Here is a 20282-nt window from a genome sequence, read left to right on the forward strand (position 1 = left end):
AGCTCTTATATTTAGGTTTTGATCCATTTTGAGTTAATTTTTATATATGATGTGAATTAAGGGTCAAAATTCATTCTTTTTCACGTGGACACCCAATTGTCCCAGCACCGTTTGTTGAAAAAATTATTCTTTCGCCTTGAATGTTCTTGGTACCCTTATTGAAAATCAGTTGAGCATAGATGGATATATTTATTTCTGGACTGTCAATTCTATTCCTTTATCTATATGTTTATCCTTATGCTAGTATTACAGTGTTTTGATTACTATAGTTTTGTGGTAAGTTTTGACATCAGGAATATGAGTCCTTAACTTTCTTTTCTGGATTGTTTTGGCTATTGGGGGCCCCTTGAAATTCCATACGAATTTTAAGATTAGCTTGTCCATTTTTGCAAAAAAGGAATTTGGAATTTTGACAGGGATTACATTGTACTGTAGGAATACGAGATGTCTTCCCACATATTAGGTCTTTAATTTCTTTCAGAAAAGTTTTGTAGTTTTCAGTGTACAGGTCTTCTAGTTGCCTGGTTAAATTTGTTTCTAAGAACTTTATTATTTTTGCTGTTACTGTAAATGGAATTGTTTTCTTAATTTCATTTTATCTTGAGTGCTTTTGAATGTATCTCTTTATGTAGCTTTTTTAGTGATTGCTCTAGGCATTAAATTACATATACATAGCTTATCACAGTCTACTGGTGACAGACACTATTTTACCAATTTGAGTGAAGTATAGAAATTTTACCTCTCTTTACGCCCCTTCGTCCTTCTCTGTTTATAACATAATTGTCTTAACTATTACCTTGTCATACATTTAGTACCATATCCAACTGTGTTATAATTTTTGCACTAATCATCAAGAATAATTTAGAAAACTCAGAAGGAGAAGGGAGGCGTATTGTATTTGCCTATATTTTTGCTTATATGTTCTCTCTTCCTTCCTGATGTTCCAGGATTCCTTCTTTTATCATTTCCTTTCTGTTCAGAGAACTTCCTTTAGTCAGTCCTTTAGGGTAGTGTGCTCATGACAAATTCTCTTAGCTTTTATTTGTATAAGAATCTTGATTTCCCCTTCATATTGAAGGATATTTTCTCTGGGTTTAGGATTCAGGGTTGACAGTTCTTTCAGCGAGGTTGGAAGTCGCTCAGCCCCTGCTGGCATGTGTGAGGATGGAGCAGAAATTTTTCTTGGTGTTTGCCTGGAATAGAGCAATTATTTCTACAAAACTTGTGTTTTGTTAAGCTGATTCTTCTCTTGTTGAGGCTTTTTTTATCTGTGCGTATTGGCATTTTCAGGTTGCTGACTGCTTCACCTCCACGTTTGGGATATACAAGGTAAACAGAAGGGACCACAGCAACATGTTGTGCCTTGGGTACCAAGATCTCTAGCTGATCTGATTTCTTCTATTTTTCAGATTTTTTAGTTATACTTAGATGGAGGTATAGGAAAAAGTATTCCTAACACATCTTCCAAGAAGCAGAAGCCTCCAAACGCATTTTTAAAACCCTAAAAAGCCCTGGCCAGTGCTGCCATCACCTTCACAGTCAAGTAGGAAACAGTATAAAACTCCACCTTAATATAATTCTTCTATAACCTCCTAGAGGTTAGGGTGGGTCTTGGGATTTTCTCTGGTAGGTCATAGCTGTTTTTAAGGCAATTTGGCTTTAAGAGGTTAGGGTGGGTCTTGGGATTTTCTCTGATAGGTCATAGCTGTTTTTAAGGCAATTTGGCTTTAAGGAGTACAAAGGCCTAATTATGAATTCTCCACTGAGGAAAGACACCTTTGCTGAGAGGTGCAGTTTTTCGAGAAGACTTAGAAGCTACAAGTTCCTTTCACATATTATTATTATAATTGTTGTTATCGTCCTCAGTATATTCCAAGAAATGGATCTTCAGTTATCCATGCTTTTAATGGTTTCATCAACCACAACCCTAACTTCTCCCTCCCTCTTGTGTTATATGCCAGGTATTGTGATGATCTACTGTAGATATTTAGATGATGGATTTTTAGATGATGCAACTTTATATGAAATAGCAACCCTTTTCTCATGTCTCAGGTGTATTAGCAGTATAGCTCACTGGTTCTTAACTAGTACCATGAACCTTTCACAGGTGTTCTTCCAAACTTTGGTCAACAGGTAAAATCTAATTGTGCTAAAATTGTGTAGACATCCTATTACTGAGCTATCTATTAAATGGAGCACTGAGAACAGTGAACCATGAAACATTATATAAAAAAAAAGTGGACATTAATTTTGTAAATGAGACATTAATCAGGCTGTTGCTAGAGAAAAAGTGTTCTGTTACTGTCTTAGTCATCTAGTGCTGTTATAACAGAAATACCATAAGTGGACGGCTTTAACAAAGAGAAGTTTATTCTCACCAGTCCAGTAGGCTAAAAGTCCGAATTCAAGGTGCCAGCTCCAGAGGAAGGCTTTCTCTCTCTGTTGGCTCTTCAGGTCCTTGTGATGCATCCGTCTTCCCTTGGTCTGGGAGCATCTCAGCACAGGAACCTCAGGTCCAGAGAATGTTCTGTGCTCTCAGTGCTGCTTTCTTAGCAGTATGAGTTCCCCAGGTCTCTCTGCTCACTTCTCTCTTTTATATCTCAAGAGAGATTGGTTTAAGACACTACCTAATCTTGTAGACCTCATCAGTGTAATTGCCGCTAATCCATTTTATGACATCATAATGATAGGATTTAGAACACATAGGGAAATCACATAAAATGGTGGATAATCACACAATACTGGGACTCACGGCCAAGGTAAGTTAACAGATATTTTGGGGGGACACAATTCAATCTATGACAGTTACATATTTGAGAACCTTTCTTTTGTTACATATTTGAGAACTTTGCCAATCAGTTAATAGTTCTGCATAGAGAAAGACGGTACTACTGAAAGGTGGCCAAGTAGTATCATGATAACTGAGGATGCTTTTATAAACACTGTGACATATAGATTTAGTAGAGTGCTGATAGTTGTGTAGGGTATTGATTTGTTTGCAGTCATTTCCTGTCTTGCTCTCCTTTCTGTTTTTCCTAAAATAAATTGCTTTTCTGTTTTTAACTTATACTGAATTAACATATATTCAGAAAAATGAACGAATCATGTTTCCAGCTCTTTGAATTAGCACGATGATCACAAAGTAAACATAACCATGTAGTCACCACCCAAATAAAGAAATAGGATATTACCAGCGCCTCGGATTTGCCACCTTCCAGTCACTCTCTTTCCTTTCCAAAGATAACCACTATGCTGAACTCTAACACCGTACATTAGTTTTACCTGTTTTTAAATTTTATGTCAGTGAAATTGTACAGTATGTTTTCTTTTGTTTGAATTTTTTCTCAACATCACGTTTGTTAGAGTAATACAGGTTATAGCATTAACTCGTGGTAGTATGTGGCAGTTGTATGGTGATTTTTGTCACTAAACGTTATATTTTCATGATGAATGTTGTAGGAATATATCACAATTTATTTATCCGTTTATTGTTGTGGGGTATCTATGTTGTTTCTAGTTTGGGGCTATTACAAATAATGTTGCTATGAACATTCTTGTACCTGTGTTTGGTACATATGTGAGTCTTGTAAGTTGATCAACCATTTCTGATTCTTTTGTGAATTGTCTATTCATTGGAATATTTATTGTTTTCTTACTGATTTTTTAGGTTAGTGTCAGATATTAGGGATATTGTTCATATATTGGAAATATTCTTTTCCTTACCTGCCATATGTTTTCAATCTAGTACATGGGTTTTGTTTTTGTTGTTCAAAGAAAATTTTATAAAGTTAATTAATATATCTGTGTTCTTCAGTATAATATTTTGTTTGTTATTCTTAGATCTTCTTTTCCCAGGATTATAAAAAAAATCACTATTTCTTTCAGTCACCTTTATGACTGTATATCTCACATTTTATTCTTCTAACCCTCTGAAAATAATTTGGCATAAGAAGTAACACATTGATACAGCTTTATTTTCTCCCAACTGTTTGGCCAGTTGAGCTAACGTCATTTTCAACAATTTTCTCCAGATTTGTGAATCCACTTTCATTCTATACCAAAAACCTATTGCCATGGAGTCAATTCCAACTCATAGCAATTCTATAGGGCAGAGTAGAACCGCTCCATAAGGTTTCCAAGGAGTGGCTGGTGGATTCGAACTGCCAACAATTTGGTTAGCAATCAAGCTCTTAACCATTGCGCCACCAGGGCTCCTTTCATTCCATACTAATGAACAATTTTGAAACGATTTTTGGCAGCAAATTCAAAGCCATGGTTGTGCATTTTATTCTGTATATTTATGTATTGTTGTTGTTGTGTGCTATTGTGTCAATTCCAACTCATAGTGACCCTATTGGACAGAGTAGAACTGCTCCATAGAATTTCTTAGATAGTAACCTTTATGGGAGCAGATTGCCAAGTCTTTTCTCCTATGCAGTGGCTAGTGGGTTCAAATCACCCTGCTTTTGGTTTGCAACTGAGCACTTAACTGTTGCGCCACCAGGCTCCTTTTTTTTTAAATATATATATATACACACACATATGTATATATGGAAACCCTGGTGATGTAGTGGTTAAGTGCTATGGCTGCTAACCAAAGGGTCAGCAGTTCGAATCCACCAGGCGCTCCTTGGAAATTCTATGGAGCAGTTCTACTCTGTCCTATAGGGTCGCTATGACTTGGAATCGACTCAACAGCACTGGATTTGGTTTTGGTTTGGTATATATATATATATTTTAAGAACGTGAGTCAGCATTTAAAAATTGAGACATCACATAAAAACCTAATTTCTGATTTCTCTTTAAAAATATCAGAGGGTTTGTTCATACCAAACCTGAGTTTTGAGACTGCAGTCAGGTAGAGCTGAGTAGTGCATGTCCCTCCATAATGGGCGGCGTTCTCCCTTTGCCACAGTCCCCAGCAGAGCTTATTGCTTCTCACTTTTGGCCCATTGAAAATGTATTTCAGTTGCCTGCTTGGTCTTACAGGCATTTAGTATATGGGCTCTATTTTCAATAATCTATCCGTGCCGTGCGCCCTCTGCCATTCCTTTTCATTTACTGCAACTTTGCATACGATACAAAGAGTGACCTTACTTTATAATGTTTATTTTTTAAATTTTAGATCATCTCTAGGGTCCTTTTGTTAAGTTCTAAACAAACAAAAACAAGCTTTGTTTGTATTTTGATTAGAATAGCATGAATGTATGGATTTTTCAGGAAGAATCAACATCTTAATAATGTATGTCTCTATTTACTCATTTTCCATTATGTCCTTTAGTATATTTTTATAAAAAAATCAAAACCAAACCAAACCCCGTGCTGTCGAGTCGATTCCGACTCATAGTGACCCTATAGGACACAGTAGAACTGCCCCATAGAATTTCCAAGGAGCGCCTGGCGGATTCAAACTGCCGACCCTTTGGTTAGCAGCCATAGCACTTAACCACTATGCCACCAGGGCTTCCAGTATTTTTATAGGCATATATATTTCTTATTAAGCTTATTGTTGAATATTTTGTAGGTTTTTTTTTTCTTAATGTAATTAAAAAATATTTATTTATTTATTTATTTTATTACATTAATGTAACTGAGATTTTTTTTCCAACTCCCTAACTGATGATTGCTGGTATATAAGAAAACTATTGATATTTGTAATTTTGTATTGAATTACCTTTTGGACTTTTAAAAATTATTTCTAATAGTTCTGCAGTTGATTATTTTGGCTTCTCAAGGTAGACAATCATATTATCTACAAATAGCCATCAGTCTCCCTTCCCACATTTATACCTTTCATTCTTATCTAGTACTAACAGAACAAAGTTAACAATGGTGATAAGACAGCCTTGTCTTATTTGTACCTGGAGTGACAGTGTTGCTAATCTTTCATAATTTACCACGATATTGTCAGTTGTTTTGAAATACATGCTGTTGTGGGTTTTAAAAAAATAATGTTAAGCATTTTTCTGTTCCTAGGTTACTCCCACTCAAAAAACCCACTGCTGTCGAGTCGATTCCGACTCATAGCGACCCTATAGGACAGAGTAGAACTGCCCTATAGAGTTTCCAAGGAGCACCTGGTGGACTTGAACTGCCAACCTTTTGGTTAGCAGCCATAGCACTTAACCACTATGCCACCAGGGTTTCCCCTAGGTTACTAAGCATCTGATATATTTGAATCTTTTTGCATATGTTTTGGGGATCATTAGGATTATATATAGCTTTTCTCTCTTGACCTATTGGATACACAGTTTTATTAACTGGTTTCCTAGTACTGGACCAATCTTACATTCATGGCATGTATTCCTGTAACGACAACTACTGAAGGAGTTGCAAGCAGTAACAGTTAATCCAGAACTTACATGCTACAATAAGATGCTTCTTTTAAAATAAGAGCATTATTATTTTAGAAATGCAAATGAGCCCCAACCTCAATGTCTCTTATGTCTTGAGCAATAATTGTATGAAACTATCATTCTTGTGTAGCCCTGGTGGCACAGTGGCTAAGAGCTTGGCTGCTAACCAAAAAGAGCTCCTCAGTTTGAATCCACCAGCCACTCCTTAGAAACCCTATGGGGCAGTTCTACTCTGTCCTGTAGGGTCGCTATAAGTCAGAATTGACTCGGTGGCAACAGGTTTTTATCATTCTTGTAGTGACATTTAAAACCTTAGGCTCCTTCCTGGAATATAAGAAAGAAAATATTTTGATAATAATCAAGAAAATAGAATGGAATCATTAAAAATACTTGATCTAGAAGAACACAGGAAAAATGGAAAAAATAAATGATGAATAGATTGGACAAATAGAAAATATAGCAAGATGGTAGATTTAAATCCAGACATATCAATAATCACATTATATTTAAATGGTCTAAACATTTCCAGTAAATAAAATAAAAACAGCACAAAACAGAATAAACAGACACTCCTGAAAATCAGGACAGACTTGAGATACCCCAGGTAACAATGATGAAAAGACAGAGTTTAAAGCAATTAGAAGGATGTATCATGTATGGAAGACAGCTGATTCAACATAATTTGTATTCAAATATATAATGTAAGAAAAGAGTCTCGGAAATGATAAAAGAATCCAGCAGTGTTATTCAAGAATATATTATTCTTTGTTGAGATTTTTGTTTAGAAGCAATAGGCAAATATTCTCAAACATGAAGGTCTTCAGAGAATATAGCATCTTTGAGCCCTTTGTGAAAAAACTAACAATGAATTTAAATAAAATGCATCTCAGAAATGGAGAATCCATAAGAAAAACCAAAGGAGCATGGTGGTGAACAACCCATTTATATATAACCAATGCTAAACAAGTATAGAAATTAAGATTAGAAAAGAGATTGACTATTACATTGGATAATGTAAAAATAACATAACTTTATCATAAAAATTGGAAGTTGGAGAAATATCAGTGTTATCTTTCAAAACAGTGAATTACTGATTACTGTTTAAAAGTAATACATGTAGTTAAAAAAACTAAATGTTTTTCATAATGTCTTTTTTTAATCTTATAGGGATCTTTTAAGAAACAATATGTGGTCAAGAAAAAAGTATTTGAAGGTTAATAATTCATATAAAATTTTGCTTTTATTTCTTTTTCTTTTAAAGTAAAAAGAATTTAATGCTGTATATTAGCAAGTATTGTTATTGTTAGGTGCCACTGAGTCCATTTTAACCCGTAGTGACCTCATGTAACAGAGTAGAACTGCCCCATGGGGTTTCTTGGCTATAATATGTGAGCTGGAATTGACTCCATGGCAGTGAGTTTGACTATTTGGTTTTTGGTTTTTGGTAATCTTTATGGAAGCTGATCACCAGGTCTTCCTCCCAAGGAGCTGCTGGGTGGGTTCGAACCACTGACCTTTCAGTTAGCAGCAGAGCATTTAACCATTGATAAGACCTACAATATAAATCCATTTACATACAATAATTCCTGGATAATTCTCTTTGTGTTACACCCATATGAAGATGTCTAATGTAAACAATGGTATTTCTGGGTAGTAGAATTTAGGAGTTTTTTTTTATATTTCCATCTTTGTGTTCTCTGCATTATCTGAATTCCTTTTTATGATCATGTATCATTTTTACAAAAGCAAGAGCGATTATTTTGTCCCCTTATTGAAAAACATTTTTTTTAAATAAGGGGAAGTATGTGTATCTAGATGTTAACAGTAATAATTATTTTTTTCTTTATACTTCTGTATGTTTTTTCTTTTTTTTTTTTAAAGTTTTTAACTATAAATGAAGACCAACACTAAAACTGTACCCACACCATCATTTTATGGGGTTTTATGTTACAGGGAAAGTGAAGAGGAAAGTGTATCTAAGAGTCACCTAGTTTGTAAATAAAGCACCCACCCAATCAAGGACAGTTGTTTTGTGGAAGCAAGATCTTTGTGTACTTTGTGATCTAAAACAAATAAATAAATACATTAACTTTCAAGGGGGCAAGCTCATTCAAGTCCCTGGGAAAATCTCAGAGATATCACATATTCAGCCTTGCAGACTCCAGCGGACAAGCAATAGCTAAGTAGACCTGGGTTATTAACATATTCTCCTAGCAGTACTGGGTCCTATTCATAGTCTCGGGACTGTAGTATTAATAAACACCACTGATGACTTGGATAAAATTAAGAGTAACAAATCGGTCACTCACTGAACAGAATATTGTTTTACTTTCTAGACATGCTGCCTCCCCCTCCCCCTTTACACACGTACACGTGCGTGCACACACACACATACACACACGATTGACTGACAGAAAAATGGGATTCTACTAATTTTACCAGGATGTGCATGTGACAGTGCCTCATTAAAGAGGAAAAAATTAAATCCTTCCTCCCCTGTCCCATGTTTTCAAGTGAAATTTCCATTCCCTGAGATGCTATGAATCTTGGAGCTTCACTGCTTCCTTTGAGAAGTATATAGTTTGAATGTCTGCCATTCATGTCCTCACTGCGTCTCTCTCTTCCCCCTCCCTTTACTTGCACCGTCTGTAAAAGAATGAATTAGGCTGATGCTTGGGCAGATCATGTGCCGCTAAAATAAACTGAGCAGCAAGAGTTTTCTACCCTAAATGGTGATGTATGCACGGTTTAGTGCCAACTGGGTTCAGAAGGCTTTATTTCCAAGCCGTTCGTTATCTTTTTCTCCCCAGAATCTTCTCCACATTTTTCTTTGGTTGTAAAAATCATTCATTCACTCAACAAATACTTGTTTACTGTGCACTAGGCACTGAGCCAGGTGTGAAGAATACAGCTCAAAGCTCTACCTTCTATCTGCTCAGTACAGGGCTTCGAGCCAGTGCGTTCCAGTTCGACTCCCTGCTGAGAATTTGCATTCCACCCTCCAATATACTGAATCAGAGTCTACATTTTAACAGAATGTTGTCAAAATGTAGATGTATGCATAAGAATCACCTGGGGATCTTGTTAAAATGCAGTTGGAAGCCCTGACTCAGTGCTTTGGATGGATTCAGGATCTGTGGTCCGCGATCAGTATCAGGATATTCTGATTTATACATTTATTATCTCACTACCTTGGCCACAATATTATATTGCTTAGTCTTGATTACTTTTTTTGAGATCCACTATGTAAGTGTTTCTGGCAGAATCTTTGTGCAGTTTGTTTTCTTTTTAGAGACTTACCTATAGTTACCATTCCAGAATGTTGATCCTTTCTAACTACATGTGTAGGTGATTACGGCCAATTTAAATCTTCCTCAGGGCTATATGTTCCTTTCTTCCATTTTGTCCTGTCATGAAAACACTTTACAAAGATCTGCAAGAGAGTTAAGGAGCCCTGATGACGCAGTGGTTAAACTATTGACTGCTAACTGAAAGGTCAGCGGTTCAAAACCACCAGGGGCTCTGAGGGAGAAAGAAGTGACAGTCCTCTTCCATAGAGATTTATAGCCTTGGAAACCCTATGGGGTCACTATGAATCTGAATCGACTCGATGGCAGTGGGTTTGGTTTTGTCTTACCAGAGGGTTAGAGGAGGTATGTACATTTCACTGATTTACTAAATTCCTGTTCCCATCGTTAAAATTGCTGCAATATCGCATCCAGACAATTGAAATTTACCATTAGAAAGTAGCTGATTTTTAATCAGAGCTGTGACACTGGGTTCTCTGAGCTGACTGTGTGTGTAGTCATTCTGATAGGTTGGCTCAATAAAACCTGGCTTTCTTGTTATGTTTAAACAATCACCAGCGTGAAAGACCTACAGCTGGAATGGAAGAAAAGCTGCAGAGAATTATTGAAATAAAGAAAGGGAGTTGGCAGCCCGGGGCTAGAGTAAATGACGTGGCAAAGAACAGGTGTCAGGGGCTGTTGTCAGGAGTTTTAATTAACATCTGTTTTCAGCCTGACTCACTTTGCCGAGAACCTGCCTGGTGCCTGTATTCAGAGAGAGAGACAGACTATTGCGAAGCAGCTAAGTAGTGAGAGGTTAGTAAAACAGGTAGGTTTTCCGTGGGAGGAAAAACCAATGGCAGTTACTCACTGGATCTATACATTGAAGGGAAGCCACTGTTGAAGCGGTATGTTTGGCGTAAAGTTCCGTGGCAATTCAGTATTTCTTTTTGGTGAAAATTGAAAAGAATTTAGACAATTAAAAAATAAAAGTCAATAAGTGTTTGAGCAAGGGAGTAAAAGTCATTTTCTTAATTAGCTCTTACAGCATAGAAAAGCTGTCATTAATGTCATCCAGTAGTTGAAACTTTAAACTTTGAGTACTTAAATCTCTCAGAAAAACCAGTGCATAACTTTAAATGTATGACAGGCCTCCATTATTATGTGGCCCTTACTGCTAAGGTTTGGTTCTGTGTTGCTTTGTTTGAAAAAAAAAAAAAATGTTGCTTAGAAATGTTTTAATAGATTTTTTTTCTTATATGAAGTTGCCAGTCCAACTCTCTCGAGAAATGTTATTGTATAAAGTACAATTTTAAAAATCCATCATGGAATATGTGCACAGAATCAAAATATTACACGAATCGAAATCCAACCATGATTTCAAAAAGAAGAGTACTTTTTATTTTTTAGTAAAAAAGAAGCTAGTACATTATTAGGTTTTCATTAATACAACCTTAACTAGACACTGATCAACTAGGCTATAACCAAAAAAAACCCAAACTCATTGCCATCAAGTCCATTCTAACTCACAGCAACCTTATATAGGACAGTAGGGAACTGCCCCATAGGGTTTCTCAGGAGTACCTGGTGCATTTGAACTGCCGACCTTTTGGTTACCAGCCGAATTCTTAACCACTATGCCACCAGGGGTGTACCAGGAAGCAGTAATTCACGTTGGATTCACCTTACTTGTGAGGAGTGAACACCATCTTCCTAGCCCCTTCAAGCTGCAGAATGTCAGCCCTCCTGTGCCTCTGGCCTGGCCACAAGGTCATGTGCTCAGCAGCTTTTCCACCTTAGGAGACACTGACTCCAGGCTCCTCTACGCTTTGCTTTTGAACCTAGACTAAATCAAGAATATTGAACCATGCATGTTCAGGCTTCCAGCTGCTGTCCTTTCAAGTACAATTTTCTATGAGTCCCTAAATATATTACCCATGATACAACTAAACACCTGTTCGGTTTGTATTTCGTGGTACTACAGAAGCGTCAGTACTAAAGTGTCAGGACTAAAAATAGAAAATGGTTTCATGTTGATTTCTGAAGCATATTTGTTTCCATATATTAAGTTATTTATCAGTATAATCCTATAAAGTTGATTGGGGCAGAGATTATATTGTTCTCATCTTTTAGATTAGAAATTGGAAGCGCAAGAAAATGTTATTTACACCGTGTCAGCATCTTTTTAAAGTAAACAGACAGATATTTAGCATTTTCTATAGTTCCAAAACAATACTGTATTATTTAACCAAATTTCAGGCTAAAGAGCAGGGAGGGAGGGAAAGCCTAAAAAACTATATAGTTTGGTTATTTACATTTGTGTGAGTAAACAAAGCATCCTAGAAGCTCATAAATTTCCTTCTTGTGCCTGAAAAATGCCTACCAACTGCCAAGAAACTCCCAAAGCCTTAATAAATCCCTGTACAAACCAAGAGTCCAGTTTGTGCCAAAATGGAGCAGACCAGCAGGGTTGCCTCCATTCCACCACAGTCCCTTCTCAACTTACAGTATACTGTGCTCTCAGAGGGGCTTAGAGCTCAGAGCAGGTGGGCAGTGGCACCCTGCTGCTCACAGAGTGAGCCTTAAACCTACATCCATCAGGGACTGACTAGAGGGTGGCTTATGTGTTAGAGAGGGAGGCACACAGTGTTAAAGGGAGGAAATCCCTACTCCGTAAGTTCCCTCACTTCAGCCCTTTGGAAAAGAAAGGCTAGGATCTGGCATATTCCTCAAACGTAGTCTGGGAGAATCGGCAGGTAAAATGGAATGATCCTGCTCTTGTTAAGCAGAGGTGAGCACCTGTAAGCGGGAAAACCCTGGGCTGCACAGGTGGGTTAGTCGGTCCCACAGTGTGTATAAGCCTCTCTTCCTAAGGAGGCCCCGGGTGGTGCATGTGGTTAATGTGCTCGGCTGCTAACTGGAAGGCTGCAGGTTTAAGTCCACCCAGAGATGCCTGAGAAGAAAGGCCCGGTGATCTGCTTCTGAAAAATCAGCCACTGAAAACCTCACAGAGCACAGTTCTCCTCTGACACACATAGGGTCACCCTGAGTCAAAATGCTATGGCAACTGTTTTTTTTAACTGGTTCTCTTCCCAAGTGTGGAAACCCTGGCGGCGTAGCGGCTAAGAGCTACGGCTGCTAACCAAAAGGCCAGCAGTTTGGATCCACCAGGCGCTCCCTGGAAACCTATGGGGCAGTTTCACTCTGTCCTATAGGGTTGCTATGTGTCGGAATTGACTCGACAGCAACAGGTTTGGTTTTCGGTTCTCTTCCCAAATGTACTTCTCTCCTTCAAAGGATGAAAATAAGCCAAGTGACTTCAGTTTTCAAATGTGTTATTTTAATGTGGTTTTATAAACCTTGTATTCTAGGGGTAAAAGGGATAGAAACTAATTCAGGGTATTCTTTCCAGAGGCTTCTGACTACCATTCAGTATTTGATTTGTGAAAAATACAACTTTCGTTTTTGCATGATGCCTTATTTTGTACTATGATATAAAATAATCAGAAACAGTTTATATTTGAAAAGAATTCCATATAGAAAGAAATAGTGTAGAGGTAGAAAACAGTCATACCCAGTGGTAAATTTTATAGAATACAGAATAGAGGGAAATTTTAGCCAGGCTTCAAAGTAACTAAAATAATAAAATTACAGGACAATAAAGTCTTAGTGCATCATGACTTAGATGAAATAAAACTGCACTTACATACATTTGAACTATGAGCCCTGGTGGCGCAACGTTTAAGCACCCAGCTGCTAACCGAAAGGTCAGAAGTTTGAACCCACCAGCGACTCTACGGGAGAAAAGACCTGGTGATCTGCTCCCACGAAGATTATATCCTAAAAAACCCTATGGGACAGTTCTATTCTGTCATATATGTTGCTATGAGTTGGCACACAACAAAAACAATAATATACAAAAACTACCAATTATAGTTTCCAGTACAGCATGGGGGACTTCTAATAACTTATAATTCTAGAATAAATCAGGAACTTTGGGCTAGATCATTAATTTTAAAAATTACTATCTTCTGGAATTCTAGCTTCACAGACAAAATTTAATATGAACAACTGATGCATATAAATATTCTCTTTTTCTTTTTAGATTTCTTTTCCCAAGCATTTTAATTAAAAATTCAGTTTCTTTGAAGAGTATGGGACTATTCTGTCTGATTTGAGTTTTGGTAGTTTGTGATTTCTGAGGAAAGGGTCTGTTTCTTGTAAGTTGTTGAATTTATGAGTGTAACATAAAAGTGTCTGTATTCCCTTATCCTTTTAATGGCTGCAGGATCTGTGACACTATCCTCTGTTTCAGTACTGATACTGATGATTTGTGTCTTCTCATTTTATTTTGTCAGTCTTGGTAAAAGTTTGTCAACCAGGTTTTTGTTTCATTGGTTTTCTGTATTATCTTCCTTTTCAGTTTCATGAATTTTTGCTCTTATTTACATTTTCTTCCTTTTGCTGGCTTGGGTTTATTTTACTCTTCTTTTTCTAGTTTCTTGAGACAGGAGCTTAGATTATTGATTTGAAACATTCCTTCTTTTCTAATGTAAGCATTTAGTGCTATACATTTCCCTCTTTGCACTGCTTTAGCCGCATGCCACGGATTTTGATATTTTCATTTTCACTCATTTCTGTGTATTAAATATAAATGTGTTCTTTTAATTTCAAATAATAGATGCTATATTAATGTAAATGTGACTACTCAAGAGGATCTAACATTAGTTATACTTACTTAAGCAAAGTCAGTTACTTTTGTTCTATTTGGTTTTTATATTTTTACTCTAATACTATATGTTAGCAACATCTTTTATGAAACATAAATAATAAATATATGTTTGATTGAATCTTTTTTTTTTTTTTTTACTTTTTTAAATAATTTTTCCCATCCCCCCTCCAATTCTTTGGTAACTTCCAGTCTTCTTTTGGCTTGATGGATTTACTATTCCATGTATTTTATATAAGTTAGATTATACAATATTTGTTCTTTTGTGTTTGGCTTATTTCGCTTAGCATAATGTTTTCAAGGTTTATCCATGTAGTGGCATGTATCGGAACTTCATTTTTCTTTATTGTTGAGCAATGAATGCTCCATTGTATGCTATATTACAGGTTGTTTATCCATTCAGCTTGTCTTGGTTATCTAGTGTTGCTGTAAAAGAAATACCACAAGTGGATAGCTTTAACAAAGAAAGTTTACTCTCTCACAGTCCAGTAGACTAGAAGTCCGAATTCAGGGCACCGGCTCCAGGGGAAGGCTTTCTCTCTCTGTCACCTCTGGAGGAAGGTCCTTGTCATTGGTCTTCCCTTGGTCTGGGAGCATCTCAGTGCAAAAACCTCAGGTCCAAAGGATGCACTCTGCTCCCAGTGCTGCTTTTTTGGTGGCATGAGGTCGCCATGTTTCTCTGCTCACTTCTCTCTTTTATATCTCAAAAGAGATTGGCTTAAGACAGTATCTAATCTCGTAGATCTCATCAACATAACTGTCGCTAATCTATCTCACTAACATCATAGAGATAAGATTTATAACACAGAGGGAAATCACATCAGATGGCAAAATGGTAGACAATCATGCAATACTGGGAATCATGACCTAGCCAAGTTGGCAGATATTTTGGGGGGACACAATTTAATCCATGACACACCTGTTGACGGGCACTTAGGTTGTCTTTACATTTTAGCTATTGTGAATAACTCTGCAATGATCATTGGTGTACATGTGTCTTTTCAAGTACCTACTTTCAATTCTTTTGAGTGTATACCCAGGAGTAGAATTGCTAGATCCTATGATATTTCTAAAAAAACCATGGTGGCATAGTGGTTAAGTGCTACGGCTGCTAACCAAAGGGTAGGCAGTTCGAATCTGCCAGGTGCTCCTTGGAAACTCTATGGGGCAGTTCTTCTCTGTCCTATAGGGTCGCTGTGAGTTGGAATCGACTCGGCAGCACTGGGTTTGGTTTTTTTTTGGTATGATATTTCTATGCTTAACTTTTTTAGAAACCGCCAAACTGTTTTCAACAGCAGCTGCACCATTTTACATTCTTACCAACAATGCATGAGTGTTCCAATTTCTCCACATCCTCACCAACACTTGTCTTCTGTTTTTTTGATAGCAGCCATCCTAGTGGGTGTGAAGTGGTATCTCATTGTGGTTTTGATTTGCATTTCCATTATGACTAATGACTTTGAGCATCTTTTCATGTGCTCATTGGCCACTTGTATAACTTCTTTGGTGAAGTATCTTTTCATGACTTTGCCCATTTTTTAATTGGATGTTAGCCTTTATGTTGTTGAGTTTTTTAAGACTTCCTTAAAAATTGTGGATATTAATCCAGGTATATATAATGTATAAAACCAAACCCATTGCATCGAGTCAATTCCAACTCATAGTGACCCTGTAGGACAGAGTAGAATGGCCCCATAGGGCTTCCAAGGTTCAAACAACCAACTTTTTGGTTAGCAGCTGAGCTCTTAACCACTGCGTCATCTGATATATGGTTTCGAAATATTTCTTCCCATCCTGTAGGTTGTCCCTTTACTTTCTTGATAATGTCCCTTGATGCACAAAAGTTTTTAATTTTGATGAAGTCTATTTTTTTCTTGCTGCACATGCTTTTGGTGTCATATTTTAAAAGCCGTAGCCTATAAGAAGGTCTTGAAGCTTTCCCCTGTTTTCTTCTAAAAGTTTTATGGTTTTAGCTGTTATATTCAGGTTATTGATTCATTTTGAGTTAATTTTTGTATATAGTGTGAAAGGTCCAACTTCATTCTTTTGCATGTAGAAATCCAGTTGTCCCAGCACCATTTGTTGAAAAGACAATTCTTTCCCCATTGAATGGATATGTCACCCTAAATGTCCATCAACAGATTAATGCATAAACAAAATGTGGCATGGATATACAATGCAATATTACTTAGCTACAAAGTGAAATGAGGTCTTGATACATGCTATGACAAAGATGGATCTTGAAAACATTATGTTGAGTGAAATAAGTCACAAAAAGACAAATATTGTATGATCCCACCTACATGAAATATCTAGAATAGACAAATACATAAAGACCAATGTTTATTAGTGGTTACCAAAGTGTGTAAGTGAGGGGGAAAGAAGGAGTCATTGCCTAGAAGGCACCGAGCTTCTGTTAAGGATGATGGGAAATTTTGGAAACAGAGTAGTGACTTTTGCACAACATGATGGACATAACTGATGTCACTGAATTGTATTCATAAAAAATGTTGAAATAGCAAATGTTTTGTTATAGGTACACTTACCACAATAAAGCGATTGTTATATTTTGAAAACCCACAAAACTAAAAAAAATCAGAGGGCTAATTGGCTACGCATGTATGTTGTGATCACTTCCCTGTTGAAATTTGATATGTGATCACCACCATGATGGAATCTGCTGGGTGACACTGGCGGGGGTGGGGACTGTGGTAGCTCACCGCCCCCTCAGCCTTCTTCTCTCCACCTTCCGCTGCCTACATCCTTCCTGCTCGCCTTGCAAAGGTTGTTTGCTTGTTCTGGATCCAGCAGCTATCTCTTGTCTGATCTGTGGTTCTTGGGAGTTGAGCTAGCAGCTTACCTGTCCGTCTTGGGATTCGTCAATTTTCACAGCCTGCGAGCAAGAGTCCTCCCCACACTGCCTATTTTGTGTTCACCAGCCCCTGCAGCTACCTGAATCAGGAGAAACCTTGCAGTCTTGCCTGCTGACCTTGGGGATACCTCGACCTTCATAGCCTGTGAGCGTGAGCCCTGCTTTCTGACCTGCTCATCTTGAATTCACCAGCTTCTGCAGCTTCATGAACTGGGAAAGGCCTCTACCCTGATCCAAACACTTGGGACATTCTAACCCCTACAATCATGTGAGCTGTTTCCTTGATATAAATCTCTCTATGTATATTTATATGCTTTACTGGTTTTGCTTCTCTAGAGAACCCAGCGTAAGACACTTTCTGTGACCCCTTTTACAACAATGACCCAAAAACAAGTGAATCAATTATATATGACAATCTGGGAGCCCTGAACATCAAAGACAAAGTTGAGGAGCTGGACTGAGCAGCAGGAGTAGGGAGGGACAGTTCAGAAGTAGCAAGGATTTGCCAGACCTGACCTGGATGACACCCTGCAGGCTGGATCAGCTGGCACACATGGGCTGAGGCAAGTTGTAGCACTCAGGATGCGTTTTCTAAGTCAGGAGAAACTGAGTGGTGGAGAGTCTGCACAAGCCTCTGGAGCCAGGGGAAGGTAGCACTGGATCTGGGAAAGTTAAATGTAAGTGTCTACCCTTAAAAAAATACAAAGAACAAAAAAAAACATACGGGAATATTATCTCTTTACTTTTTAGCTATATCTCTTTGTATTTTTTAATAGTTGCTCTAAGATTTACATTATATATTTTTAATGTTCCATAATCTACTTAGAATTAACATTGTACCACTTCATGTGAAATGCAGAAACCTTGCAACTGAATTATTCTATTTATTTACCTCACTCCATTCTTTATGCTGTAGTTGCCACATGTATAATCTAGCTATGTTATCATTCCCACAAGATAATGCTATAGTTTTTCTTTAAACAGTCACAGATATGTTAAAGAGATAAGGGGAGGGGAGTCCCATGTATTTAATAGATATTTACCATTTCTAGTGCTTTTCATTCATTCTTGGAGGATAGTTTCCACCTCGTATCTTTTCTGTTAGCCTAAAGAACTTCCTTTAGCTTTTCTTATAGTCTTGGTCTAACAGTGATAAATTTTCATTTTTCTGAAAATATCTATTTCACCTTTCTTGTTGAAATTATTCTTTTCGCTGGATTAAAAAAATTATGAGTGACAGTTTTTTTTTCCCCATCATTACTTTGAAGATGTTATTCACTGTTTTGAGATTATTCTACTATTCCTTTTCTAAATTATTAGATACTCACCTTTAGCTTTCTTCATTCCTAACAGAAGCACTTAAGGCTATGGGTTTCCCTTTAAGTGCCTTGTTTGCCTAAGTTTTTCTATGTAATATTTCATTATCATTTATTTCTAAGTATATTAAAATTTCTATTATGATTTCTTCTTTGACTAGTGACGATTTAATTTCTGAACACATATGAATTTATTGTTTACCTTTTTGTCAAACTTAATTGCAGTGTTGACAGATTCATTATGCTATTGAGACTTGCTTTTTGACTTACTACATAATATAATTTTGACTTACTATATAATTCTGTAAATATCTCATTTATACTTAGGTAGAATGTGTATTCTCTAAGGTTGAAAAATTCTGTGTATCCAGTAAACCTACCTTTGTAATTATGTTGTCTAAAACTTCTATTTTTTACTAATTTTTTTACTTTTTAATCTAGCAAAAATTCATAGATACCTTTTGAAATTTCCTATGATACTGCCTCATTATTTTTTTTAATTGTATCAAGTTTTGCTATATACATTTTGAGCCTATTAAGTGCACACAAGCTAACCATTTTTGTGTCTTTCTGGAGACTTGAACCCATTATTTTGTTATTACTTTTTCTATCCCTACTAAAGTCTGTTTGTCTGATAATATAGCTACATGGATTTAATTTTTAAGAGAATTTATTGAAGTATAATTTAAGTATCTTAAACTTTATCCCTTTAAAGTATCAAATAAAAAATTTTAATAAATTTTAAAGGCTGTGAAACTATCACCATGATCCAGTTTTTGAACAATTGCTTCATCCAAAAAAGATCCTTCATGGCCGTTTGGAGTCACTCCCTGTTCCCAACTCTAAAAGCAAAAAAAACCAAACCCATTAGCAGTGGAATGAATTCTGGCTCATTTCCAACTCTAGTCAGTTACTAATCTATTTTCTGTCTGTATAGACTTGTGTTTTCTGGACATTTCATGTAACTGGAATCGTACAATATGGTATTTGTTTCTTACACTGAATGTTTTTGAGGTTCATCTTTGTTGTAACATGTATCGGTACTTCATTCCTTTTTATTACTGAATGCTATTCCGCTTTATAGATATACCTCATTTTGTCCATTTATTCATCAGTTGATTGACATATGGATTGTTTCTGCTTTCAGGATGTTGTGAATAATGCTGCTATGAACATAAGGTGCAGAAGTTTTTCTGTGGACAGGTGTTTTCATTTCTTTTGGGTAAATACCTAGAAATGGAATTGCTGGGTCATTCGACAACGAGTTTGGTTTGTGTTTTTTTATGGCAAGTTTATGTTACTATTTTAAGAAACTACCAAACTTTTTTCCCAAAGTTCCTGCCCTATTTTACATTCAGCAGCAATGTCCTCAGCTTGTTTTTTATTACTATTTATTTGATATATTTTCTTCCATCCTTTTACTTTCAACCATTTTTGTTTTTATGATTTAGATGTGGCTTTTATAAATAATCTATAGCTGGATTTTACTTTTCCCATCTGATAATCTGCCTTTTAACTGGTCAGTTTAATCCATTTTCATGATTATTTTTATAATAATGAGCTATTTCTACTGTCATTCTTTGCACTTTGTCCTATTTTTTCTGTGCTTCTTTTGTCTCCTTTCTTGACTTTTTAACTGCCTGAATTTTTTTATTAAATTTCCCGACATTCATCCCCAATCCACTTCTTTGACTATTTTGCAAATTATACCCACTATTTCTA

At 36.5% G+C, this 20282-nt stretch overlaps 1 protein-coding gene across 12 annotated transcripts in view; it reads left to right on the forward strand.

Annotated features, from left to right (window-relative positions):
* The window catches only part of WDPCP (WD repeat containing planar cell polarity effector), a 399715-nt gene that overhangs the window by 210621 nt on the left and 168812 nt on the right, over positions 1–20282 (forward strand). The window contains exon 14 of one of the 12 annotated variants that reach the window (XM_049856224.1): positions 17312–17512. The exons of 10 other annotated variants lie outside the window; for them this stretch is intronic. In XM_049856224.1, the coding sequence (XP_049712181.1) occupies positions 17312–17360 (49 nt within the window). In that variant the 3' untranslated portion in view covers positions 17361–17512. Of the gene's footprint in view, positions 1–17311; positions 17513–20282 lie in introns of those variants that run through there. One more of the 12 variants, XM_049856226.1, reaches the window with a different exon arrangement.

This window comes from Elephas maximus, chromosome 17, assembly GCF_024166365.1.
Source record: "Elephas maximus indicus isolate mEleMax1 chromosome 17, mEleMax1 primary haplotype, whole genome shotgun sequence".
In the NCBI taxonomy this organism is placed as follows: domain Eukaryota; kingdom Metazoa; phylum Chordata; class Mammalia; order Proboscidea; family Elephantidae; genus Elephas; species Elephas maximus.